The sequence below is a fragment of the Babylonia areolata genome, chromosome 5 (assembly GCF_041734735.1).
Source record: "Babylonia areolata isolate BAREFJ2019XMU chromosome 5, ASM4173473v1, whole genome shotgun sequence".
Taxonomy (NCBI): Eukaryota; Metazoa; Mollusca; class Gastropoda; order Neogastropoda; family Buccinidae; genus Babylonia; species Babylonia areolata.
In genome coordinates, this window is record NC_134880.1 from 37139948 (window position 1) to 37167777 (window position 27830).

The 27830-nt window shown below is 43.8% G+C and overlaps 1 protein-coding gene across 1 annotated transcript in view; it reads right to left on the reverse strand.

The window, feature by feature from the left end:
• Positions 1 to 316: 316 nt before the first annotated feature.
• The window catches only part of LOC143282269 (uncharacterized), a 56057-nt gene continuing 28543 nt past the window's right edge, over positions 317 to 27830 (reverse strand). Inside the window, exons 4-6 of the mRNA XM_076587869.1 lie at positions 26148 to 26309; positions 16056 to 16811; positions 317 to 450 (exon numbers count right to left, since the gene is read on the reverse strand). Coding sequence (XP_076443984.1) covers positions 317 to 450; positions 16056 to 16811; positions 26148 to 26309 — 1052 coding nt within the window. The remainder of the gene's footprint in view (positions 451 to 16055; positions 16812 to 26147; positions 26310 to 27830) is intronic.

The following is a 27830-nucleotide window of genomic DNA, read 5'->3' on the forward strand; positions in this document are numbered from 1 at the left end:
TGGTCCCATCCTCGGTCAAAAACAGCTGTCATCGGGTAAGTGGCTGATCGGTTGTACTTCTGCTGATCAGCAAAAATCACTTCTAAAATGTGAAAGTTTGGCTGGCATAACTATCAAATGTTCAGTTCCGGAGGTTTTTACTGAAGGGGTGATAAAACCAATCCCCCTGGAAACCAATCTCTTAGAACTTCAAAGAGAATTTACACATGTTAAATCTATGAAAAGACTAAAAAATAAGGATGGAAGCGAATCACGCGCCGTTAAGATTACCTTTTTGACACGCAGTCTTCCAAAGCAAATCTCATTAGGGTATCAGTCATTCGCGGTGAAATCCTACGTCCCACAGGTATTTCGATGCACCCGCTGCAACCGTTTGGGACACACCAAAAATGCGTGCCGAGCCAAACAAGTATGCGGAAGATGTGGTCTCCCTGGCCATGATGCTCACACCTGTGCGCATTCCAAAAAATGTGTGAATTGTCAAGGGAATCATGCAGCTTCTTTCCCTGGCTGCCCCGAGTATAAAATCAGAGTACTTGCCGGTAAAATAAAATCATCCAGTCATATGCCATATGTTGAAGCCATCGCTCTAGCCCGGGCACAGTCAGTGAACCAAGACGTAGACAGCCGGTCTCTAGCGGGCGAGGAAACAATTAAACCTACCACTAATAATCCAAAGTCATATGCATTAGCACTAAGAAATGGCATCACTAAATCTCCAGTCAGGGATATCCCGCCAACTGTACCGGCCAAGAACGTGCATGGAAAATTACTACATGGGTCCAAACAGCCGTTGAAGACAGACAAGACAGACAAGGACAGGTTTACATTGGAAGATAGAACTGACAACACACAAGAAAATAACAAATCTGGCAAATCATCTAGCTGTTCAGAACAGTCAACACCATTACGGAAACATATCAGCTCACAGCAGTCTGCATCTGATCAAACATCAAGCTGTTCAGAACAATCAACACCATCCTGCAAAACCCCTGTCAATACACGTCAACCAACATTTGTGAAGACCAACCCCATTCAGAGAAAAGAATCAATCTCACCAGTGTCTGCAATTTCCGATCCTTCTGATTTTTTACTTGGAAGTATAATCACGTTTTTGGAAAACCTTTCTTATCAGTTTGTCAGCATCATGAAAAACATAACGGGCGTCATGACGTCCTCAATCTCTGAACTGAAATCAATATTGTCAAATTGCCGTGTGAATTCCAAATGAATGTATGTAAGGTAAATGTGTCTTTATTTTTTCTTTTCCTGAAGTACATTAGACAGATACTCTTTATTCTATGTATCTATACACTTATGCAGACAGCAGGATGTAATGATGATGGGTGTGGCGCAGGCCTATTTCGTTTTTTGCAATGGAACTGTAGAAGTAAATGTAATTTTGACTATCTGATCCATTTTCTGCAAGATCACAACTATCATATAATTGCCCTCCAGTCCCTCAATTGTTATAAAAGCAATCTCCCTAAGTTAGAGGGTTACTTCTACCCTCCAGTTATTGATGAAACAGAGCGCAAAGGAAAAGTTAAAGTTGCAACCTATATTTCAGATTCAATCATATATAAAGCTAGAAAACCACCATGTTATAGTATTGACAAACGTTTGTATTCTTCAACTATAGAGCTTTCTGTCTTAGATAAAACATTAATTGTAGTTAACTGTTACTACCCTGATGGAGTTTCAAGAGGTGAAGCTGACTGGTTAATGGATTTAGATTTATCCCATAGCTGGATAATTCTAGGGGATTTTAATGCGCACCATGCCTTGTGGTCGGACAAAAATTGCGAATTCACAACCAACAATGAATATCTAGCGAATACCATAGTTCATTCTAACTTAACTATATTAAATGATGGTTCAATAACAAGAATCGCTGATCGGGCAGATCAAAAAAATTCTTCAATAGACATCTCTTTGGTGTCGACTGATATAAATCCATACTGTGAATGGCAAGTTCTCAAAACACCACTGGGGAGTGACCAGCCTTCCAGTTGAAATGGTATTATCTGTAAAACATGAGATCATAATTAAAGATAATATGGGGTTGAAATATAATGAAAAGAAAGCAAACTGGGATCTGTTTGGTAATATGCTGGCTTATTACTCTGCTGATTTAAATTTCAACACTGATGTTACATCACAAGAAGATTTAGAAATTTGTTATCGGTCTCTAAGGAATGTTATTCTGAAGGCTGCTGATGGTTCAATTCCAAAAGTAAAGTATATAGCCAATCCAAAACGGTCTGGTAATCCTTGGTGGAACAGCTCATGTGAAATAGCAGTCAATAAGAAAACAGAGGCTTTCAAAAACTGGCATAGGTATCGAAAAATCGAATCCAAAGAAAGAGTATCAGAACTGCACAACAAGTATAAACAGGCTAATAGTTTTAGTAATAAAACAGTGGCTGCTGCCAAAAAGATGTACTACACAAATCTGATTAACGACTGTACTAGCAACCCAACTGCCTCTTCAAAACTGTGGGGAGAAATAAAGCAAATAAAGGGTGTCTATAATCTTCCTGATCCTCCTTTGTATGAAAATGATATTGTGTATAAAACTAGGGAAGAGAAAGCCGAGTTATTTGCGGATACATTCGCAAAAATGAGTCAGACAGAATACTTGCCATCCTATGAGCAAAAGAGAAGGAAACAGTTTGAAGATATGAACTGCCCCTGTGAAATGGATAAGAATGATAGCAGTGCATCTTACATTAATGCAGACCTAACGCTGGGGGATCTATACCGTGCTCTCAATGCTGTTAAGTCAGGGAAAGTTGCGACAGGCTCAGATCCAATATCGTACAACATGATCAGACATTTTCCAAATATCTTTTTAAAAAGAGTGTTAGATTTTTTTCAGATTTGCTGGAATTCTGGTATCCTTCCAACTGATTGGAAGAAAGCAACCATAGTACCTATTCACAAACAAGGAAAACCTAAATCTAGCCCTTCCAGTTACCGACCTGTTTCGTTAACTCCCCATCTTGGGAAGGTTTTTGAGAGAATTTTGAAAACTAGATTAGAACACTTTCTGGAGAAGAAAGGAATTTTACCTACTTTCCAGGCTGGTTTTAGAAGAGGTAGGGGTGTTACTGATCATGTCGTCCATCTAACTTCTCATGTTAAGAAGGCACTCGCAAAGCGTCACTCCACGGTCGCAACTTTCTTTGATATTCATAGAGCCTATGACTCTGTGTGGCACTATAAATTGATTCATAAAGCAAATACAGTAGGGTTGGGAGGTCGATTTCTAAAATTTCTTAAGTCATTCTTATCCCAGAGGACATTCCAGGTGAGATTAGGGGGTATATTATCCAGATCAAGGTCCGTCAATATGGGTGTTCCCCAGGGAAGTGTGATTTCTCCCACTCTGTTTTCACTAATGCTTTATGATATGAAAAATATCAACACAAATGGTGCCACATTAGTAGCTTATGCAGATGACATAGCTCTCTGGAAGAATGTAAACTGTAATATTACAAAAAATACATCAAAACGAAATAAAATTATTAAGCATTTTCAAGATGCCATCGACAACATTGTGGAATATATGAAAGAAAGTGGTTTTCTCCTGTCTGCTGAAAAGACTGTTTTCGTCATATTTACTAAAAAGTTGATTGAATTTGAAGGTAGGGATGCTATTAAAATACAGGTAAATGATACTATCATATATCCGAATAAAGAGGTGAAATTTCTCGGTGTTATCTTCCATTATAAACTTTTTTGGACTAAGCATATAAACTACCTTATTGAGAAAGCGAGGAAGAAAATAGCTCTATTACGTGTGCTTTCTGGAATCCCTGTTATAAATTGTGGCAATAATCTGATCAATGCTGCAATGGGACTAGTCCGCTCAATTATATCATATGGTCAGGAAATCTATTTCACTGCTTCAAACTCTGATCTTCATAAACTGACAAGTATTGATTCCTTAGCTTTTAAGATTGCACTTGGGTTACCGCGATGGGCTTCAATCGACAAAACATACAAAGAAGCTGGTGTTTTGCCATTACCTGAACACAGGAAATTATGTGCCTGTAACTACATGGTAAGGGCTAGAGCTGTTCCAAATTCGGTTGTCTCTGAAATTGATGAAGAAACGTACATCTGTAGAGAAATTCGTAACAAAGCTGTATACACGTCCTTGTTCGATTTTACTAAGTCAGTCTTTGAGAGTTGCAGTCTGCCTCTTTCCCAGATTGCGAAAATTCCGCATTGTTTTCATCCGCCTTGGCTGACTGAGCAAGCAAATATTATTTTTACATATGGACAATTAAAAAAGAGTGACAGTCCACTCATTATTGCCTCTCGGGCCAAAGAACTAATTAATACACGTTTCAAATATTACCTCCGTGTTTTCACAGATGGATCAATTAGTAGTAACTCTGAAGTTGGAGCCGCTTTTGTAATCCCCGAGCTTAACATTAAAAAGAGATTCCACTTAACTAAAGGTTGTTCAATTTTTACTGCTGAATTGTTTGCAATTCTGATGGCTTTCACCTTTTTTAGTGATATGCCTCTTGTGCCTGCAAAAATCCTTATACTGTCTGATTCAAAATCAGCATTGATGGCTTTAAATAATCAATCTTCATCTGAACGAGCAGATATTATGTACGAAATTTTGTATTTAATCCACCAGTTAATTATGCGAGGCTCCGACATTTCACTCTTGTGGGTTCCTGGACATTCTAATCTTCGTGGCAACGAAATGGCCGATTTTTGTGCCAAGGAAGCGGCATCGAACAATTCAGATTCAATCAATCACAATATTCCTATTTCTGTTTCTGAAGCTTGTACTATTCTCTCAACATATATCTGGAATTTCAGACAGAAACAGTTCTTAGAAAACTCAAAAAAGAAGCTCTGGTGGGATCTCTCTCTTCCAGCAAGAAAAGGCACTAACCCCCCAGGATCAATTTCCACAAGAAACTTGACACACAGGCTAAGAACTAATGCATGGTTATGCAGATTTTTGAAACCGTCACCACTATGTATTTGTGGTAAGACCCTTGACATCCCACATTTTTTGCTCGAATGTCCAGATACACATTTACATTTCAAACCCCTTCATGATATGATTACATCCTTTAATCTTCCATTAGTCATGTCCAGCGTTTTTCACCCTAGCAAAGAAAATGGTTGGTCTCTGACAAAAACCGCAGTTGACCTAATTAAAAGCCATCCAATTGGTCGGTTTTTCTAATTTGTTTCATCCCCTTTCTGTTGCAGAGGTTCCCCTCTGTTTTATTTAATCCAAAATAGTGTTTCGTTTTGGGTGATAGCGTCAGATTTACTTGTAGAGCAAAGTTCCCATTATTCTAATTAGTGGAACTGTTCGACCCTAACATGTAATATGTCGTCTTGATTACATTACGAAACCTTAATTTGATGAGAAAGAGTGAGAGACAGTGTGAATGTGTGTGTGTGTGTGTGTGTGTGTGTGTGTGTGTGTGTGTGTGTGTGTGTGAGTGTGTATGAGTGAGTGGGCAGGGGAATGAGGTAGGGGAATTATAATGGGCATTTGTGTGCATGCATGGATGTATGTAGAGAGATGGTGGGGGAGAAACGTATGTGAGTATGTGGGTGCGTTAGAATATTTTTTGGAGATAATGATATTAATGAAATTTGGTACCTTGATTTGTTAAATATGTTTGTTTGTTTGTTTGTTTGTGTGTGTGGTTTTTTTTTTTTTTTTTTTTTTTTCATACCTTCCTCAAATCAGAATTTCCTTGTGTTGCTCAGTTAATATTTTATTCAAATGGTTGCGAAAATGTCAGTACAACAAACAGTTAATCTGACAATAAATGGTTTCAGTCAGTCAGTGTGTGTGTGTGTGTGTGTGTGTGTGATGGTAAGCAGCTGGCTTTATTTACCCGGAGATGGTGTACCTTGTTGCGATCTGTAGTTCACTCTCTGTCTGCCCATCTGTCTGTCGCTCTTTGTTTCTGTATGTCTGTCGGTCTCAGTGTCTCCGTGCCGGCGTTTTCTCCGTCGCAATCTTTGCCTGTCTGCCCCCTCCCCTCGGCCTCTATCTCCTTCTTCCATGGCTCCTCTTTTCTAAGGGTCTCTCAGAGCCGAATCGCACATGCACCGTCCTGTTGAACAATGTTCCAGCGATTGCTGAGGCATGAAGTACCTCAGTGACAAAACAAAAAGCAATTCCCACTTGAAAATTACTTTGTTAGTTTTTTACCCATCGGAATAGAATTGTGTTCACCTGTTTGTTTCATGCAGGAGTTAAGGGGAAAAAAACCCACACAAAAACCTTGTTGATTTTGCTGAGCGAACTCCAAAGATATGATCATCAGTGAGAAATCGAATGTGAACCACGGACGCACGGTTTTCAAGTCCGTGATGTGAACTCAATGGTCAAGGGAGGTGAGTCAGTCACGCTCATAAGAATGAAAGGAAGATTTACCTCTCTTCGACTGCGCCATTATCATTATCGTCGTCGGCGTCGTCATCATCTTCATCATCTCTTAATCCCTAATAGAAGTTGGGCGAAGACAATGATATTTGGTGGGTAGGTAGATCTAATAACCCGCTGAAAGCTGCTGTGATTTTGTTCGTTAGGGCTGTCACCTCAGCGAGACAAGACAGAGCTTACAGGTTAGGATGTCAGTCACATTAAATTTTCTTTTGGAGATCTTCCTCATAGGATTGCATTCCTTTTTGTTCAGCGGAATCAGTTACATCACTTAAAGTGTGCACAAAAAGTAGTAGCTGCAAATCTAATGTATGCCACACTGATCTCATTTCAACAAAGTTCAGCGATGAAGGGGCTAAGAATGTTTAGCTTCCTACGATCTGTTAACGCCGCTATTGGGACACATGGGGTTTGAGTGTGATTGTGTATGGGGGACTCTGGACGAGCCGTGTGGTAATGGTACTGGCAGAGCGCGGAATATGTGATAAGAACAAATTTTAATGTATATCTATCGTGCTATCGGGGACCATGCAGTAGCTCCTCCCGGCCACCCCCCATTATTTTTCTACCCGTTTATATTGGCGGTGTGTGATTTCTGAGTCCTGGCTTGTGCTGAGTGCCGGATAAGTTTAATTTTATTGTGGCACGTGATGTTGATTTGTTTGCATGCTAAATAAAATGTATATGTAACAATAATATCAGCACCATTGTCGTCTTGGTTGTTGATTTTTGTCGTTGTGATCATCACCATCATCAATACCATCATCATCACCATCACCATAATAATAATAATAATGATAATAATAATAATAATGATAATAATAATAATGGTACTTCTATAGCGATGAATCTTGTGCATAGACAAATCTAAGCGCTTTCGCACCAGTCATTCTCACGCACGCATAACTCTAAAACTGGAGAAACTAAAGACAAGGAAGACGGGCAGGGAAGGGAGGCTATTTTGGGAAGAGGTGGGTTTTAAGGCCAGACTTGAAAGAGCTGAGTGTGGAGACTTGACGAAGCGAAAGAGGAAGTTCATTCCAATTGCAAGGTCCAGAGACAGAGAAAGAACGGCGGCCAACAGTCGAGAGTTTGAATCTGGGTATGCGTAAATGGAGTGGATCCGAAGCTGATCGTAGTGAGCGAGATGGAGTGAGAGTGGAAGGCAGCCACAGAGATAGGAAGGGGCTGATTTGTGAATACAGTTGTAGCATAGAGTGCTGATCTTGTTCTTTATTCGGTGTGAGACAGGGAGCCAGTGGAGATGTTGCAAAAGAGGAGTGATGTGCTCAGATCTTTTCTTTCTGAGGACGAGTCGGGCAGCAGAGTTTTGTATGCGCTGAAGGGACTGAATGGATGAAGCAGGCAAACCAGACAATAGAGAGTTACAGTAGTCAAGGCGAGAGAGAATGAGAGAAACGACAAGTCTAGATGTTGCGTCAATGGACAGTTATTTCCGGATGGAACTGATGCGCCACAGTTGACAGTAGCAGGATTGACATGTCTGATTGATAAACTTTTGCATGGACAGTGTATTGTCAAGGACAACACCGAGGTTCCTGACTGACCTGGAAAGGGGGATGGATGTACTGCCAAGTTTGATTGTGTCAGTTGTAATGGAAGAGAGTTTTTGTTTAGTTCCTATGATCATTGCTTCAGTTTTGTCCGCGTTCAATTTTGAATATCAAGGAAGCAGTTAGATGTTTCTTGCAAGAGCGACGACAGTTTTTCAGGTGTATCACTCTTCTGGAGTTGAGTGTCATCAGCATAAGAATGATGACTGACATTATGGCGGCTGATAATTTCAGCGAGAGGAGCAGTGTACAGTGTGAAGAGCACTGGGCCTAAAACAGATCCCTGTGGGACTCCATGTTCAATTTTAACGGGTTCAGACTGGAAATTATCAACAATGACGGACTGGAATCGATCAGTGAGATAAGATTTGAAGCAGTTTAGAACAGTGCCGTTGATACCAAATGTAAAATGAAGACGGGAAAGAAGGATTGAATGGTCTATCGTGTCAAAGGCGGCTGACAAGTCGAGAAGAGTGAGAAGGGAAATCTTTCCTGAGTCGGACGCTAGCAGTAGGTTATTCAGGATGTGGAGGAGAGTGGTTTCGGTGCTGTGGTCAGCACGATAGGCAGACTGAAGTGGGTGGATGAGATTGTTGAAACAAAGGTGATTGTTGAGCTGCTTCAGGACAGCTTTTTCAAGGAGTTTGGACAGGAATGGAAGATTAGAAACTGGTCGATAGTTTTTCAAAATGTTTGCGTCAAGGTTGGATTTCTTCAGAAGAGGCCGGACTATTGCAGTTTTGAAAGTGGATGGAAACGTTCCAGTGAGAAGGGATGAGTTGACAATGTTGGTGATTGTGGGGAGAAGCTGTGAGACACACTGGGAAAAAACAGAGGCTGGTATAGGATCGAGCTCACAGGATTTTATTGTCATTTCTTTCAGGATTTCATGGACTTCTGTTTCAGTTAATGGATTAAAGGAATGGAGAGGAGTGCCGTTGAATTGAGGATCAGGATGAGTAGGTTGGAAAGGCATTTGTTCTAAGATGGTACGAATATTCTGGACTTTGTCAAAAAAGAAAGAGGAGAAGACATTGGGGAGTTCAGATAAAGTGTAGGCAGAAGGAAGAGGAGTCTTTTTTGCAGTGCCGAGAAGATTTGACTGATAGAGTAAAGAGATTTGGTGGATGTGGCATCGAGAACTTGAGAAGAAAAGAAATTTGTCTTCGCTGATGAGATCATATGTTTGACTTTATTTTGTTTTTTTTCGGAAGATTTGATTGTGGACTTTCAGTTTTGATGATCGCCATCGCCGTTCCAATTGGCGACGTTTGCGTTTTGTAAGTCGAATGTCTTGTGTGTACCACGGGGCGGAAGGTCTATCAGGGAGCATGCGGGTAGTGGGGGGTGCATGTTCATCCAGCAGTTGAGAGAGGACAGTGTTGTAGTGTGTAGAGACATTGGTGCGGGAAGAAATTTTGGAAAGGCGTTCAGCAGCTTGAGAAGAAAAAGTGTTAATGTTGATGGATTTCAGGTTGCGACGAGTAACGGAGTTTTTGGTTCTGGTAGGTTTTGAAATATTAAGCAAGAATATGACAGCAGAATGGTCGGAAGAGAGTTCGTCAGTTACAGTCACTGACGCAATCATGGCATCAGAGTCACGTGTGATGAGCCAGTCCAACGTATGGCCAGATCTGTGTGTTGGTTCTGTAACGAGCTGAGAGAGAGAATGATTGGACAGAGATAGACATAGGCGTTTGACATCAGAGGAAGTTTGGTTGTCGAAATGAAAATTGAAGTCTCCGAGGATGATAAGTTTGCCAGAGCGAAGGTTGTAGTAATCAAGTAATGTTCGGAACTCATTGTGAAACAGAGAAGACGTTAGGTTGTTTTTACGACTTGGAGGAGGACGATAGAGACAACAGAAGATGATTGAGTGACCTGGAACATTGAGAGTGACTTCGAGCATTTCAAAAGTGTCATGTGGAAAGGCATGGTTATGGGAGAAGGAAAGGGAAGACTCCAAGATATTCCTATAGACGGGGGGTCAGTTGTTTAATTTTAGGTTCGTGACCTTGTAATTTCAACCAGGTTTCGGGAAATACGATATCAAAGTTATTTTCAAAAATATAATCAGAAATATAGTCAGTCTTTTGATCAGGGCAGACAGATTAAGCATTGAACAGACAGGCATGAAAGAGATCAGAGGCGGGCTGAGAGAAATTTAATGGTGAATCAGGTGAGTCAGACAGACAGGCAACGGAAGGAGACGATGGTGACTGAGCAGTGGAGGACAGTGGGAAGGCAGAGAAAGGTCCGGGAGTTGAGACAGGTGTGGAAGGGGTAGAAAGCAGACCAGAGCCAATCACGGGAGATACACCACATTTTGGAAAAGTGTCAGACAGGACAGTGTCACGGGAAGTAAAGGAGTCATCTTGAACATGTATGTTGAGGTTGTCAGTGACAGTCACAGCAACAGCAGGGCTGACATCGGAGACAGGACGATCAGTGCACGGGACAGAGATCCACAAACGGCGAAGTCTGCCCGCTCTGGTTCCTCTTTTTGTCTTTGCTCCGCCAATGCCCAGGCTGATGATGCGCTGCGTCGTGTCATCGTGTCGTCGGAATTGTTTTAGCCATGATCTATTTGACAGCAACGCTTTGATGAAATTGACGTTTTCCATGGTGACAGTTGTAGTGCGAGAGCAGAGGTCGGACGGTAAGAGAGGGCAGGGCACATGAAAAACGGAGAGTATCGTTGACAGGACGAAGATGGTCGCTGATGCGATAACGAGGGTACAGTGAGTAGCATTCATTGATGTCAGTTTGAAAATTGAAACACTGATATGATTATTATTATTATAAATTGGTTCCAAAAAGCAAATAAATATGATAAAACTGTTCCGACCTTAGATGTCCTGGAAATACGACGCACACACACACATAAAAAAAATGTCCAGATTAAAACAAGGAAACCATAGATTCAACACAAAAAAGGCAGAGGCCAACACAGTGCAGCCAGTGGGCGCAAGGGCAGGTTACTCTCTATAATTATCATTATAACCACCCCCGAAAACGGAGTATTGCTGCCTACATGGCGGGATAAAAAACGGACATACACGTAAAAGCCCACTCGTGTACGTACGAGAGAACGTGGGAGCTGCAGCCCACGAACGAAGAAGAAGAAGCAGAAGCAGAAGAACTGAGAAGAAGAAGAAGAATCATTATTAACCGCCACCACTACCATGACCATAATCATGATCATCGTTATATCGTTGATATTGCTGGCGTTGTTGCTGTGTTTTATTCATGTTGTTTCTATAGGAAACGAGAAACACGCATACAGTAAACGTCGTCTTCCGCACAACGAAAACAGCTCACATGAATAGACACCTCCAACACTGATGTGACAACCAGCTGCACTTAAAACGGACACAGATGAACCCTCTGGGCGAATCATTAGACACAGAATTCATCTACCTTCGCATGAAAAGAACGTCTTCATAAATCACCTGATACCTCACGCGCACACCGGTACCTCGTGATTCATTCATCTGAGAGGGTGGAAAGCCATCTCTAATTGGTCGCCACATTCAGCAAATCCGATCTTCGTTACGAAAGACGCATACGGGCGCTCGGATAATGGCGAACCCTAGGTTGAAGCTGTGTTTGTTGATGTAGGTCTGTCGGCCTTTTTCCGTCGTTAATGTGGAATTAAAACTACCTGAAAACAAACAAACAACCCCCCCACTCCCCCCCCCCAAAAAAAAAACAAACAAACAACAAAACCAACAACAAAAAAACAACAAAACAACAACAACAACAACAGCAACATACAAACGCGTTTGTGTTTGTGAAAGATTTGATACATGTTGTTGTGTTCTTTAAATCCCACAAAGACGACCATTTGCCATGGCGAGTTATACAACGACAAAATCCAGCCGAAGAAAGGAGAATGATGAGAGCGATCACCGTTCCTGGGGCGAGAGGATGTGTTTTCACAGCAGGCGTCGTTCCCTGGGGTGACGGATGAAAGATGATCGCCACTCCCTACTGTGATATCACCACCCGGATATATTTGATGCTCCCAAGATTTTAATCTTTTCACAGGATTCGGCATCGAGTAGTTTTACTCTATTCTTTTCTTCTTTTTTTCATAGTTTAGATTACCATTGATTATTTCAAACCTTTTTTTTCTCCCTTGAAAATAACCTGTGTTTAACTGTATTTTTGTGTTACAAATGCTACATTTATAATCACATTGCGTGGGGTATTTTCTGGGCTTAAGTATGTTTCATCATCCCAGGCAGAAAATGTTCACGCAAAGATTTATGTTATTCAAAAGAAGTTTGGGTAAACAGCAAAGTTTTGCAATGTGTTTGTGACGTGTTCTCAACTTCCACCGCCTTCATTTTGATCTTCTTCTTCTTCTTCTTCTTATCATCATCATCATCATCATCATCATCATCATGAAAAACACCACCAACACCGTCACCATCATTATCATCATCATTATCATATTGTCGCAGTTTTCGCTTTCATCGACGTCGTCATCATTTTCACTTTAATCACCATCATAAAAATAATTTCCTTCATGTGCCAATCTGTGGTGGGCTGCTATGTTGTATTTCTTTCCTCGCCAGTTTGACTGATGACTTCGCCACCCACTACTGTTTGCTACCTTTTAGTTTTTGTTTTTCCTCAGTGCACACCATCCTTGTGTCCAATTCCTCACCCTCTGCTTAGGTGTGTATTGTGTTGAAATGAATGAATGTGTATATGTCTGTTTCACCTCATCTCAAAGAGAATAGCGAATCAAACCTGAAGATATAGAGGAAGAAGAAATCACCAGGTCCAGTTTCTGTGTCTGACTGCCTCCATTCGTCCGTGTGTTATGGCGTGTGTGTGTGTGTGTGTGTGTGTGTGTGTGTGTGTGTGTGTGTGTGTGTGTGTGTGTGTGTGTGTGTGTGTGCTCTCACCATGTTTATGGATGTGCACATAATCATTGCGTATGCTCTGTATGCGCATGCTTCCGCCCCCCACCCACCCACCCCATCTCTCTCTCTTTCTTTTTTTCTTTCGCCATCCCTGTATCCGTTAAAAAGCAACAGCAACAACAACAACAACGACAGCGACAATAGGAACACACTCACAGATACGAGTTCTGACACATACAGACAAACAGAGACATACGGACAAAAAAGATCATACACACACACACACACACACACACACACACACACACACACACACACACCACAACACAACAGACACACACAGACACACACACACACACACACAGACACACACACGCACACACACACACACACACACACACACACACATGTACGATGGAAGTAATTTATTTGATATGGGCATCTAGACCAGTACATATCAGTCATGTGATAAGCAAGAAACCAAAAATCAACATATATCAGCTTTGCATTTGCACGCGTTTGGGACGACGCGGTGCAGTACAATGAGAAATGCAGTGCGCAAGACAGTTGAATACGATGCGATACGGTACTATACAGTACGATACGATACGACACGACACAATGAAAATAAATGCTATGTAACACAAACACTTTCCAGTATCGCGGATATAAGTGCAATTGTCACTGAAGTGCATTGTTTGTCTTGATATGACTATTCATTGACCAGTACTGACCACATCCCAATAGTGTACAACTTGCGTCATGTTAACCTCTTTCTGGATTCTGGAAACTGCTGCGCAGTGTTAGTACTTTATTGCCAGTTTTGACCACTGGCTAATACTGACCACTGACTATTATCCAAAGGTGTGTGGATGATGAAACAAACACAGACCTAGGGGAATATAAGCCTGTGAGAATACAGACCTGATGGAATTTAGACATGCTTCTAGTTCAAACCTTTCAAATGTGTATCATTTTCAGCTGGGTAATTACCCAGAAACTAAAGGACGTATTTAGAAGGGTTTTAGACTATTGGTATGTGTGCTTTGTAATGTTTTATCGTGGAATTCCCGAAGCTCTGCCTGAAGAGTTTCGTGCATTTTACCTCCATGTTTTTGTTTGTGTTTTTTTCAGACTGTCAGCTGACTATGGAGACTATGTCTCCAATAAAACAACCTTGCGTCCAAGTATCAGCATCTCAAAACCTATCATCTGGACATTTAACTGCTTAACTGTGTTTGATTACACACACACACACACACACACACACACACACACACACACACACACCCTAGCGAAAACTTAAGGAAGAAAAAGGAAATCAGATAAAAGCTGATATATTCAGCACGCAAAATGATATACACTGGTGTTTGTAAAGGAACTGAGAGTTCACATACGATGTACAAAATTTCACCAAAAAATGCATGATATGTACGACTGATTCTTCCCACTGGTTATGCTGGTTATGGGGGTCTATTTTTTGAAGAGCATAAGTTTTCGTACGCTTAATGTTGATGGAGCTGTAATGAATCACATGTCTCAATGAACGAAAGAAGACAATTCCAAACAAATGGTTCAAAAGATGCAAAAATGTAAAATCAATACTTACACGAAGCAGAATATAGATGTATGAATCGTAAGGCACTGATGCACTTTGAACAAATTCACTGAGGTATGACTTGTTTCTGTGTACTTTGAATATGAGGACCACTTTATTGCAGTCAATTTACTTATGCATGGATAAAATTTCCATTTTTTTCAGTACAACGTTGTAAGTGTTGTTAATTAACAGATATGGAATGGCCGGGCAGAATAAACTTGATTGCTCGTCTTTGCAATGAGTTAAATATTTTAAGCTGGTTGTGACTGGCCTTGCTCCTGATTGAAGTTAAGTAATTGATATGAGAAAGACCCTGCACTCCAAAAATATTTTTCGGGTTGTGACATCGACATGATATACCTACCTAAGTTTACTGAGTAAGAATAGACTGCAAGATAATTGTTTGCAGACATGGTTGAGATAATCTTGCGAGATCAGTCATCAATAATTATCCCGAGAACGTAGTGTTGAAAAACTTGTTCAACTTAGTTCCTGTTAACTTTGAGCTTGAAAGTAAGTTGGCGTCTTTATCTTGATGTCAGTGCCACACGCTTTGTCTTATGTGAGCTATGTTACGCGTACGTGGGTTATGTTCCAGTCAGTCCGATGATGGAACCTTGCGGTACATCGCAATCTACATCACCCTAAGAAGAATGGGACGTACGCACACACAGACGTTTCAAAACTCGAGTGTTTTTTTTTTTTTTAATTTTATTTATTTTATTTTATTTATTTATTATTTTAAAGAATAATCTTTCGCCCACAGCAAATAGATTGTTAGTAGAAGCAATTTGTCAACATCAGTAGTCACGGGCTACTAATTTCAAACTGGTGACAAATTGGAACTGAGAGTAGAAGAATTTTGTCCCTGGTGACAAAGTTGGTCTTGACAACAATTTGGGAAAGAGACCAGCAAAGTGAGACAGTCTTGGACACTGACGAGTCCCTCGGGAGTACAATTTAGAACACGGGTTCGTCCCCCGGAGGACCTACAGAAAGGAGGACGATTTGGGACATTACACCAGTATGAGAAATCTTTGTCTGTGTATAGCGCTGTTGTCTATTTAGGTTTCACCAGGAGCCTACAATCTTAGTTATCAATTTGATAATGGTATGTTGCGCTTTAAGTATTGTGAGAGGGAGACATTTTCTAAACATCGGATAAATATCACACTTGAAGAAAAAAACATGCAAACAAAGCACACAATTCACCATAATTATGAACGGGGTAAGAAAAAAATAGCAGGTGAGACCAGACGGAAAATATTCAATAACACTGCCTGATCTACACACATGAAGGAATATTATCCAGTTCGTCCTGACCTTTAAAAAAAAAAATAGGTGGGGGGATGGGGAAGTCTTAACCCTCCTCTTTTTACACAAAAAAGAGAGATCGTTGCCAGTCCCCACCGAGTTGGAGTAAATGATCTGCAGAAAAAAAGTGTATACATAATGTGTATAATAAGCAGAATTCCTCAAAACCAACAAAGTGTTTGTAAGTGCACAGAAGACAGCGAGTATCACCCCGCCTTACTAAACACAATCTCCAAGCGCACAGTGAGAATAACCAGCAGACGTCCAGTTGTGGCATTCGTAAAAACCACGCACCCCTTCATGCGATGTTGGGTAGCGTCCATCCGCTTCGCGGTCACAGGAAGGTAGTGAACCGCAGGGAGCTGCCGATTCCATGACGTCAACACAGGTACCACTGACGTCATCGAAGGTTTGCCCAAGATGGCAGGAGAACACGGCTATCTGGAGCCCACGCTCACAGAGGTAATACTGACCGCAGGAGGTGGCGACACCGTGGTCCGCGTGATACCCATCCTCTTTCTCCACGCAGGGATTGTGGCCCCTACCGCAAGGACTGGTGACGTCAGAGGAAGTGTCGCAGTGACGGGTCTGAGGGTTGAAGACCCCGTCGGGACACAAGGAAACCTCCCCGACCACCCCTCCGAGGCAGCTGTAGTAGTGCGTGCAGCGTCCGTAAGCGTCAAGGTATCTCCCGTCAGGTTTGGCCCTGCAGAAATTCTGCGTGTCCTGGTCTCCACACGGGTAGGGAACCTCGGACCGCCCTTGGCACCTTCCGCTCACAGGGTTGAAGAGGGAATCAGCGGGACAGCTGTGGAATCCCGTGAAGACCTGATCTTTGCACGTGTAGTACGATTCGCACCGTCCGTTCTCATCCGGGAACTTTCCGTTCCGCCTGCCACGGCAACTGGATCTCCAACCGCCATATTCTCGCGGGATGTTGTGAGGAGTCTCGCAGGTTCTCGTCAGTGGCGAGAATATGGAGGGCGTGTTGCAAGAGCCTGGAAGTCAACAGATGCAGCCATTTGTTCAGCTGGTACATGTTTCGTAATCAAACTTATTCGCTCCTGTTGGAGTTGGAATCAATTTACAAACGCACATTAAATGTTATAATTAGATCAACACGGCACAATAAACACAAACACAAAATATTAACTTATTCTTTGATCAAACACGAAAACGTAGTTCATGTCAAACATTTGCATGTAAATCACACACACACACACACACACACACACACACACACACACACACACACACACACACACACACACATTACTTTTTGACACTCGGATGTGCGATAAGTATATTTCGTGAAGACAAAGCACATAGTTCAACATTTCAGTTAAAATCAGTATTTTTGTCCGGAAAAAATACCACTTTCAATATATTTTTTATGATACATGCACTGAAAGCTACATACGCCCATTGGTAAAAAATATTGTAAGCTTTTCAGTACAAGAGCTGCTATACTTTTTAACATTTTCATTGCGATTAAAATGCTGTTATTTATCTGCATAATATCTACGTAAAGTATTCTGACGATTGCATGTGATACAAACACCAATGCCGCTACAAATAAAATTATCATGAAAGGGTGTATTAGATCACAACCTTCTGCTTTTACTGTAACCCTGTCATGTATGTATGTATGTATGTATGTATGTATGTATGTATCGATGGATGAACGCGCACGCGCGCGCACAGACTGTATACAGCCAAGTGAACGCGAAACTGGTGATTGAAAACTAATCCATAATTTTCATGAAGGACATGAAGAATCAATCCTCCACCCCAACACCCTCAGCCTCCCTCCCCCCCCCCCCCCCCCCACCCCCAACGACTGGGCTTCCTGTTGACTGGAATGCGATTCATTAGTGCGAAATAATGAGGACCTGTGGTATTTAGTTAGTGGAAATAATCAGAAGCACGTTTCCTCAGCTCACTGCAAGCGTGCGCGAATGAAGAAGCCGCGGCCGATATCCTTGGACACTATCGGTAGCTGCTCTCGCTGTGACCCTTGTCAGTGAGTGACCAGTAATGAAAACGTACTTCTTCCCGGAGTCTCGTGTTCCTTCATATTTTCCCCAGTAGTTCTAATCAAGTCTGCGGGGTTCAGGTGTTCATTATTTTTTTGTCGGTTGTGGAAGTAGAAGTATTGGATAGGTCTCACCGTCCAGAAACCAGTAATTCATAGAACGATAATTTGGTGGTCTGTCAGATAAAAAAAATAATCTTCTTGTTGTTGTTGTTGCTCTCACGTTTGTTGATGTAGTTCACATTCGCTGTAGATGACTTTCTTTTTTAGCTTAATTTCCTGATATATTGAGGGGGTAGAGGGGGTAGAGGGGGGGATGCACAATACCTTCACCACAGACGCATTGCACGCTGTGCTTTCTTTCAGTTACTGGCTGTCATTTGGGACAAAAATCAACAGCGGCAGTGCAGGGTCTCATGAGATGAGTGGCTTCATGGAGACCTAACATTGATAGCTTCTTGTCGATTGCCTACACTGAGAACTGCGACAATTTGAATCCAAGGGCGGCTGTGTGTGGATGATGAAGAAAGAAACATGGAGGGAGTGATGTCAGTAATACGGCGTGGATAACTGGGCGGCACAAAGACAGACAGACAGACAGACAGACACAGAGAGAGAGAGAGAGAGAGAGAGGGGGGGGGGTTTGATGAGCCCAGTACAACGACACGGCAGTTGGAGGACTCTCTCATTAAACCACTCGGGTTTTTTCCTTCAGCAAATTACGTTTTCCTCTTTTTTTCATTTCGACCACATGCCGATTTCAGATTCCACAACCGTTTTCTGCTATGTAGACGTGTCCACACCTGTTCATTTGACGTGGAGAAAGAAAGCAAAGACACATTGACAAGCTTCCTGTCATTATGTTGTTTGTTCGTCTGTGATCGCAACTGGAACGCTATTGTGACCTCCCATCCAGAAAGACAAGGACTTACCCTTAGAACGCTATACTGACCTCCAGCTCCCATCCAGACACACACCCAGGATTTACCCTTAGAATGCTATACTGACCTCCCATCCAGACACACACCTAGGGCTTACCCTTGAAACGCTATATTGACCTCCCATCCAGACACACACCTAGGACTTACCCTTGAAACGCTATATTGACCTCCCATCCAGACACACACCTAGGACTTACCCTTAGAACGCTATACTGACCTCCCATCCAGACACACACCCAGGACTTACCCTTAGAACGCTATACTGACCTCCCATCCAGACACACACCCAGGACTTTTACCTTAGAACGCTATATTGACCTCCCATCCAGACACACACCTAGGACTTACCCTTAGAACGCTATACTGACCTCCCATCCAGACACACACCTAGAACTTACCCTTGAAACGCTATATTGACCTCCCATCCAGACAGACACAACCAGCACGTACCATCGGAACGCTATACTGACCTCCCATCCAGACAGACACAACCAGCACGTACCATCGGAACGCTATACTGACCTCCCATCCAGACACACACCTACGACTCCGTCATTCAGCAATGCAACCTTCACCGAACTAAGACTCAAGATCCAAGCTTTGAACACCTTGACTTTAACCCTTTCACTGCCAAACTCGCATTTATGCAGCAGCTAGGTAGAGGACCAATGTCATTGAAGGATGAACAGATCATGGGTCTGTTATCCTTGAACCTACTGCTCTTTATGTTCGCTGGCAGGACAGGCCATAATTTTCTACACGTCAGCTATTCCTAGACACCATTTTTTCTGCGTTTATAGCACAAGGGAATTTTGCACTCTAAATTGACTGGCGGTGAAAGGGTTCAGGGCGTTAGTCAATAGGTCGTTAAACTCTCCTTGAACTGAGTATAAACCGGCAAACTGTATGCTCAACAGGAATAGCTATGATGATGATGATGATGATGATGATATTGGTGCTTATGTAGCGCTTGTCATCCGATCGGTCGGAGACCAAGCTCCAAGCGCTTTACAAACACGGCGTCATTTCCTGTTCTTGTGTAGAGCCGACTGGCAGCTGCCACTGGGCGCTTATCGTTCGTTTCGTGTGTCATTCAATCAGGTTTTAGTCACGCACACATACCCACTCATACAGACATGCAACATTTTACGTGCATGCAAGGTTTGCTTATTTACCCTGCCATGTAGGCAGCCATACTCCGTTTTCGGGGGTGTGCATGCTGGGTAAGTCTTTTTTCCCCCCCCCATAACCCACCGAACACTGACATGAATTACAGGATCTTTAATTTGCGTATTTGAGCTTCTGCGTGCGTATACCTCTACCTTTTATCCACCGTGCACCGTCACCAAGATTCGAAACCGGGACCCTCGGATTGAAAGTTGAACACTTTAGCTACTCGGCTATTGCGATATAATCATTGTTACGTTATATTAACCAGTCATGGGCGCAGTCTTTCTTGTGACTGTTTCACGCTTGAAAAAAAAAAGTCATAAAGAAACAACAACTTTGTCAAGCCATTTCCTGCTATAGATTCCCTTCACTATTCAGTTGTCAGTTATTGAATTGCTACTTTCGAAGGAACCAGCCGCTTAATTTATTTATTTGTTTGGTTAGTTAGTTGGTTGGTTGGTTGGTTTGTTAGTGAGTCAGTGAGTGAGTTATTTAGTTACTTAGTAAGTTAGTTACTTAGTAAGTGAGTGAGTGACTCACTGAATGAATGAGTGAGTGACTGGGTGGGTTAGTGAATGAGTTAGTGAGTAAGGTGAGTGAGGGAGTTAGTCACTTGGCTAATCTGGTTGATGCACCACATGGCTCGTTTGTTAGATTCCGGTTTTAGGTCGACATCAACGTCAGTAAATCGTCCAACAAAGTTAAAACCCTCTCCAGGAAAGACTGGTGAAAGTGCGGAGGGAAGGAAGAAAGGCAGGAAGGAAGGATGGAAGACAAGAAAGAACAGACAACGGAAGAAGCGAAAAGCAATCAGAGGGAGGAGGGGAGGGTTCGGCCTGTGGCGGGCGTCTGCAGTCAGCGACCGGAGAGGCCACACACCCCTGTTGAGAAGAGGCCACACACCCCTGTTGTGTCAATTAGCGGACGTCTCCGAAACAGATGTGGCCGACAGGACAGACTGCAGAAGGAAGACTCGCGGCATTGACTGTGGGGATATGGCAGCAAGGAGGGACAGAGAAGGAGGAAGAGGGAAAGGAGGGGAGGGAGGAGGACGGCAGGACGGTGAAGAAGAGGGGAAGGCAGAGGAAAAGGAGGGAGAAGAGGAGGGGAGGGGGAGGTGGGTGGTGGTGTAGAATTTGGAAAAGGAAGAGAACGGGGAAAAGGAGGGCGTGGAAGAGGAGGAACAGGAGGACGGGGAGAGAAAGAAAGAAATATATATATATATATATATATATATATATATATATAGAGAGAGAGAGAGAGAGAGAGAGAGAGAGAGAGAGTGAGAAGTCTTAGAAGATCTGTTTACCAAAAGCCCTAGCCCCATATTATGAATAAGGGATAAGAACACAATTTTTTGATGTAAAGAGTACGGTCCTTCCATGACCAGTTCTCATACAGTTATCTCTCTGTTGAAATACTCTAATAAGATTTAAAAAAAGAAAAGAAAAAAGACTACACACGTGTCCTCATCAGTCGATTCCTATTCTGAACAATTGAACACAATGAGTTTATTCAGAATATATTTTATTTCATTAAAAGTTCTAGACAATTATCATTCACCAAATAATGTTTCTTCATAGTATGTATCTAACAATGCAGATGTTTTGCTTTGTACATAAAGTTGTTTTTTATATTTGGCTACAAGACTCAGACGTGTATAGAAAAATAGCCAAAAATATTCATTCGCAATAGCAACAGGTAATAATATGCTACCTAAACCATCTTTCCCTCGCAGTTGGATAACCACCTTTCCTGCAGACAATGATGACAACTCTTACCGAAATTAATCTGTAATTGCAATTGTTTAAAATCAGCTGTGATTTTTGCACTGTGTTAGTTCAGATATATATATATATATATATATATATATATATATATATATATATATATATATATGTGTGTGTGTGTGTGTGTGTGTGTGTGTGTGTGTGTGTGTGTGTGTGTGTGTGTGTGTGTGTGAGGGGGGAGGTTGAGCGGGTGGGTGGGTGCGTGGGTGCGTGGGTGTGGGTGTGCGATTTTCTTTCAAGATTCTACGCGGCTGATATGAACGATCACCCTGTTCCTTATACCCACCACTCCCCTTCCAAAATAGTACGGTTTTCTACTTTTTTCAAGTCACGTCCTGTTTACCAACGCGAAGTCTTATTTTCGTGCTAATTGCCACAACAAAGGACGATAACTGACTGTTGAGAAGTCGGTGAAAACGATTGAGTGGGTTCATACCCCTGTCACTGGCCGATGGAGGGATCAGACAGGGAAGAACACGCTGGGAATGAAAACAGATTGGTAGAAAGTATGGCGAGGTATTCGTGTCGAACCAACGAAACTATATAAAATAGCAGATGTCGCAGATGTGCTGCCTGTCTCGTAAGACGAGGGATTCGTGTTTGTTGGTCCTCATACCATTTTGGGCAGCGTCTGTGATGGTTGAACAGTTTAATCCTGAAACGAGAATTCTCTTTTGCAGAATTCGCGTCGAAGACTAAATGGAACACAAGACAACACGGAACAGCATTGCCCAACACATAACAGCGCTGTAAAGTAGCGAATAGCACAGCGCAACAGCAGCAATATACAACACAGAACAGCAGAACAGCACAGCACAACACAGAACAGCGCAACAGTACTACACAACACAGCACACCACAAAACAGAACAACGCTGTTCAGTTCAGAACAGCACAGCACAACACAGCACAGAACAGCAGAACAGCACAGCACAACACACCACAACACAGAACAGTACAACACAACACAGCACACCACAAAACAGAACAGCATTGTTAAGGTCAGAACAGCACAGCACAACACAGCACAGAACAGCAGAACAACACAACACACCACAGCACACCACAGCACACCACAGCACAACACAACACAACACAGCACAGCACAGCTCAAAACAGCAGAACAGCACAGCGCAACACAGCACAGAACAGCACATCATAGCACAGCACTGCGCCCCATAGCACACAACAACACAGTGCAAAAGAACTGCAACTCAACAAAGCACAAAAGAACAGAACAGCGCAGCACAAATAGGACAGAACAGAGCAGAACTGCACAGCAGATAAAAACACAACTCAGCAGAGAATATAGCACCGTTTTGCAGAAAACAGCAGAACAGAACAGCACGGAACAGCACAGCACAGTCACATCACAACAGAACAGAGCAGCACAGAACAGCTCAACACAGCACAGTGTATACAGAAGTAAAAATGAATACAGTATAACGCATTCTGACGCCTCTGTTAGACCATACGAAGCGTTTGCAGTCATCCCCCAAGATGTGATCCTGCGCTGTTCGCTGTCAGGGCCTGGCTCAAGAACTCCGAATCAGTGTCGTCTGCTTGCTAACTGCATTATTAGTTTCGGACTTCATTTGGTAGTCTGCTGTGTGCACATAACGGACTGAGTGGAATGGGGCTGTTTTTGGAGTGGTGTGGAGTGGGGTGTGGTGGAGTTGAGTTGGGTGCGTGGGGAGTCGAGAGAAACAGGGTGAGATAGTTTGGAGTGGCGTGGGGTGTGGTGGTGGTGCGTTGGGTGCGTAGGGTTGGAGAGAAAAAATAATAGGATGAGCTGGATTGGAATGGAGTGTGGTGTGGTGTGGTGAGGTGCATTGGGTATGGTGTGGTGGAGTGGAGTGTGGTGCGTTGGGATGCACTGAGTGTGGTGGAGTGGAGTGGTTTGGAATGAGGTGTGGTGGAGGGAGTGCTGTGTGGTGTGGTGTAGTGTGGTGTGATGTGATGTGGAAGAGTGGGGTGGAATGCGTGTGGGGTGACGGTGTGCGCTGAATGTGGTGGAGTGTTGTGTGGTGGAATGATGCGGAGTGGGGTGGAGTATGGTGTGGTGGACTGAAGTGTGGTGTGGTGGAGTGGTGCGGAGTGGGGTGGAGTATGGTGTGGTGGACTGAAGCGTGGTGTGGTGGAGTGGTGCGGAGTGGGGTGGAGTATGGTGTGGTGGACTGAAGTGTGGTGTGGTGGAGTGGTGCGGAGTGGGGTGGAGTATGGTGTGGTGGACTGAAGGGTGGTGTGGTGGAGTGGTGTGGAATGAAATGTGGCGCTGTGGGATGCATTGGGTGTGTGGAGTGTGGTGTGGTGTGGCAGTGGGGATGAATGGATGTGAGGTGGTGGAGTGCTCTGAGTGAGGTGGAGTGTTGTGTGGTGGAATGTGGAGCACGTTGTGCTGTGGTGTGGTGTGGCAGAGTGGCGTGGAGTGTTGTGTGGTGGAATGTGGAGCACGTTGTGCTGTGGTGTGGTGTGACAGAGTGGCGTGGAGTGTTGTGTGGTGGAATGTGGAGCACGTTGTGCTGTGGTGTGGTGTGACAGAGTGGGGTGGAGTATGGTGTGGTGGACTGAAGCGTGGTGTGGTGGAGTGGTGCGGAGTGGGGTGGAGTATGGTGTGGTGGACTGAAGTGTGGTGTGGTGGAGTGGTGCGGAGTGGGGTGGAGTATGGTGTGGTGGACTGAAGGGTGGTGTGGTGGAGTGGTGTGGAATGAAATGTGGCGCTGTGGGATGCATTGGGTGTGTGGAGTGTGGTGTGGTGTGGCAGTGGGGATGAATGGATGTGAGGTGGTGGAGTGCTCTGAGTGAGGTGGAGTGTTGTGTGGTGGAATGTGGAGCACGTTGTGCTGTGGTGTGGTGTGACAGAGTGGGGTGGAGTGTTGTGTGGTGGAATGTGGAGCACGTTGTGCTGTGGTGTGGTGTGGCAGAGTGGCGTGGAGTGTCGTGTGGTGGAATGTGGAGCACGTTGTGCTGTGGTGTGGTGTGACAGAGTGGGGTGGAGTGTTGTGTGGTGGAATGTGGAGCACGTTGTGCTGTGGTGTGGTGTGACAGAGTGGGGTGGAGTGTTGTGTGGTGGAATGTGGAGCACGTTGTGCTGTGGTGTGGTGTGACAGAGTGGGGTGGAGTGTTGTGTGGTGTTCTGGAGGTGAGTGTGGTGTGGTGGAGTGTGGTGTCGTGTGTTGTGGTGGAGTAGTGTGTGGTGTTGTCTGTGTGGTGTTGTGTGGTTTTGCGTGGTGTGATGCGGTGTGGTGGAGTGAAGTGCAGCGCGGTGGTGTGCATTGAGGTGTGGTGGAGTGTTGTGTCGGTATATCGTACGGTAGAATGCAGTGGCTGGGGTGGAGTGATATTTGGTAGAGTGTGGTGTGGTGTGGTGTGGTGGTGGAGTGTTGTGTGGTGCGGTGGAGTGTTGTGCGGTGTGGAGTGCAATAGGAAGCATTGGGTGATGTGGGCTGTTGTGGAGTGTTGTGTGATAGCATGCAGAGGATCGGGGGTGATGTGCGTTGGATGTGGAATGTAGAGTATGTTGAAACCCTTCCCATTTTCCACATACCAGACTGATTCTCACGCACGTTTTACTCTTCTCTGAGATTTCACTTACCCTGATATAATTTCCACGGAAAACAGACTTAACAAAACAATCGAAAGTGGACAGATTTAAAAGAAATGGCCGGTACAGTTTGGGAGGTTGGGAGTTATGATAAACGACACTACTCATCCAGACAGCTCTCGGACTACCGCTAGAAACATCTTTCAGCTGATCCAGTTCTCCAATAAACAAAAGGCAGCACACTACAAATCAATAAACCTCTGCCTATGACAGCAACTGATGTAAACTTCACAGCGATACTAGACATCATTCTCTATCATAATGATGCCAACCAGAAGCATGCAGATGATTTGATAAGGTGTAACTGTCAAGTTTTGGGTATTATCTCCTATAAGGGAAATCAATTTGATGTGTGAAACCCATGAACAATACACAACAGTTACAGCCATTCAGTCATTAATAAGTAAAAGACATTATAAAATGTCATAAATGTTAACTCGGAGTTAATCATACATACGCTGGTCACAGTTACGCTTCACTACTTTTCTTGCCCACTTCCCACACCCCACACCCCAGTCCCCTAACCCGTACTCTCCTGCCCCAGCCCCTCACCAAGGCATCCACATCTACCCATCCGCTGACAATAGCAATCCACAAAGACGGCTTTCCAGTACAGGCCACGGCACATCACCTACCATCCGCTCCCCTAGCCTCCACTCCACTCACCCTTTTCTACTCTTCTTCTTGCCCCCTGCATCTCCCCAAACCATACTCTGCCGCCCCGACACCCTCCATGAGGCATCCACCATCCCCACCCCACCCCCGGCCCCTCCGTCACCCCCTCCCCCCTCTCACCCTGGAAGAGAGTCCGCTGACGGTAGCACTCCACAAAGAAAGGTTGCCAGTACAGGCCGGGCCAGGGGTTGAGGCCGTCCGGCAGGGTGACACAGCTGGCGTAGCGGACCCAGCAGGGGATGCAGTGGGACGTCTCTTGGCAGTGGTTCGCCCTGTAGTCACCTGCACGCGTAAGTATACGTACGTACAGGCATACTCACACGCAGGCACGCACGCGCGCGCGCGCGCCCACACACACACACACACACACACACACACACACACACACACACACACACACATGCGCAACGAGCGCGCGTTAGTCTCGGGTTAACAACTGTAGCATTTTCTACGATCGTTCCGATTTGATTTAGACTAAGTTTGATTTCGTATCTCTGTGGCTGGTCTTCCCCAAAACACGTGAAACTGGCTGTCGTTGATGATGGGGTGTCTGGAATAAACAGCGATTGGTTCGAGGATGATAACGTGATCATGAGACTGACTAATTGAAACCCGATAATGAATGTTGTCCCCTCCATGGTGAATTGCCAACATACTGTTTATTCTTCTGTTTTGAAGTATATTTCCTTCCCTGAAAAAGCTGCGGAGTTTTCTACGTAAGTTTTTGGAAGTGCCAGCACTGCTACTGTGATGGGATTTTTGACCAGTGCAGAGAGCATAGAGCACACGATACCTTGGTTGATCGTATCACCCATACAGACGAATGTGCAGGGTCTAGCGAGAGTGAAGGGAAGGAAGAAGGAAAAAAAAGTTCTTGAATGAGTGGAACCAGTCCAGTGCTTAAACCAACGTGACACAATGCACGCTTTAGGATTTTTGTGACCATTCCCAGAGTGCAAAAGAACCGCTTCATTCTCATTGCAGCCGCATCTACAATCTAGGTTCCATTTAAAAAAAAAAATGTCCGCCCCCCCCCCCCCCTCATCCTCAGGAGAGGGTGCATACTGGAAGTCTTTGTTTGACACAACTCACAGAACACTCGTGTACGTTATGGGATACAGAACGTGCGTAGTTTGATGTGTGCAAGGGAAACTGTACACTTGTCTGCTAAAACGTTGACTTAACAGGCTAAACAAGTCTCCAACTATTACGCATCGTGTGCTGCCAGATTCAAACCAGGAATCCTCCAAAAGGGATATCTAAACACCAAAACCTTAGGCGTCTACGTGTTGCTCCATTGCTGTTGTTTTCAAAGTTTGACTTGTCCACATTGTCACGGCTCGTGACGGTTGCTATGCATGTGTTCATGTGCAACTCTTTTCCATCCCTTCTCCCCCTTTCTCTCTCCCCCCCTCCTCTCTCTCTCTCCCTTCTTCCCTTCTTTCCATCCCTCTCCTTCACCTCCCCCTCTCTCTCCTTCATGCTTTTACACGTGCATATCTGAGGATATGTGTATGTCATGTCCCTTCCCCTGAACGTTTCATGAACTCTGAGCGATGGCTCAGTCACCAAAGACCAATCCGGTTGGGGATTCACTGCGAAACAAAATGGAAAAACAGTTAGGGAAGAGAATGCTGCCTACAAAGTCACAACCTCCAGCCTAACGATGGAAGTTGAAGCTGTGACACATGCCCTCCAGTGGCTATCGTCCATCCATACGCCCGGAAACCAACATGCCATGATTCTAACCGACTCAATGAACCTCATACAGAAAATTGAAAACGGAATGGGAAGCCCAGAGTG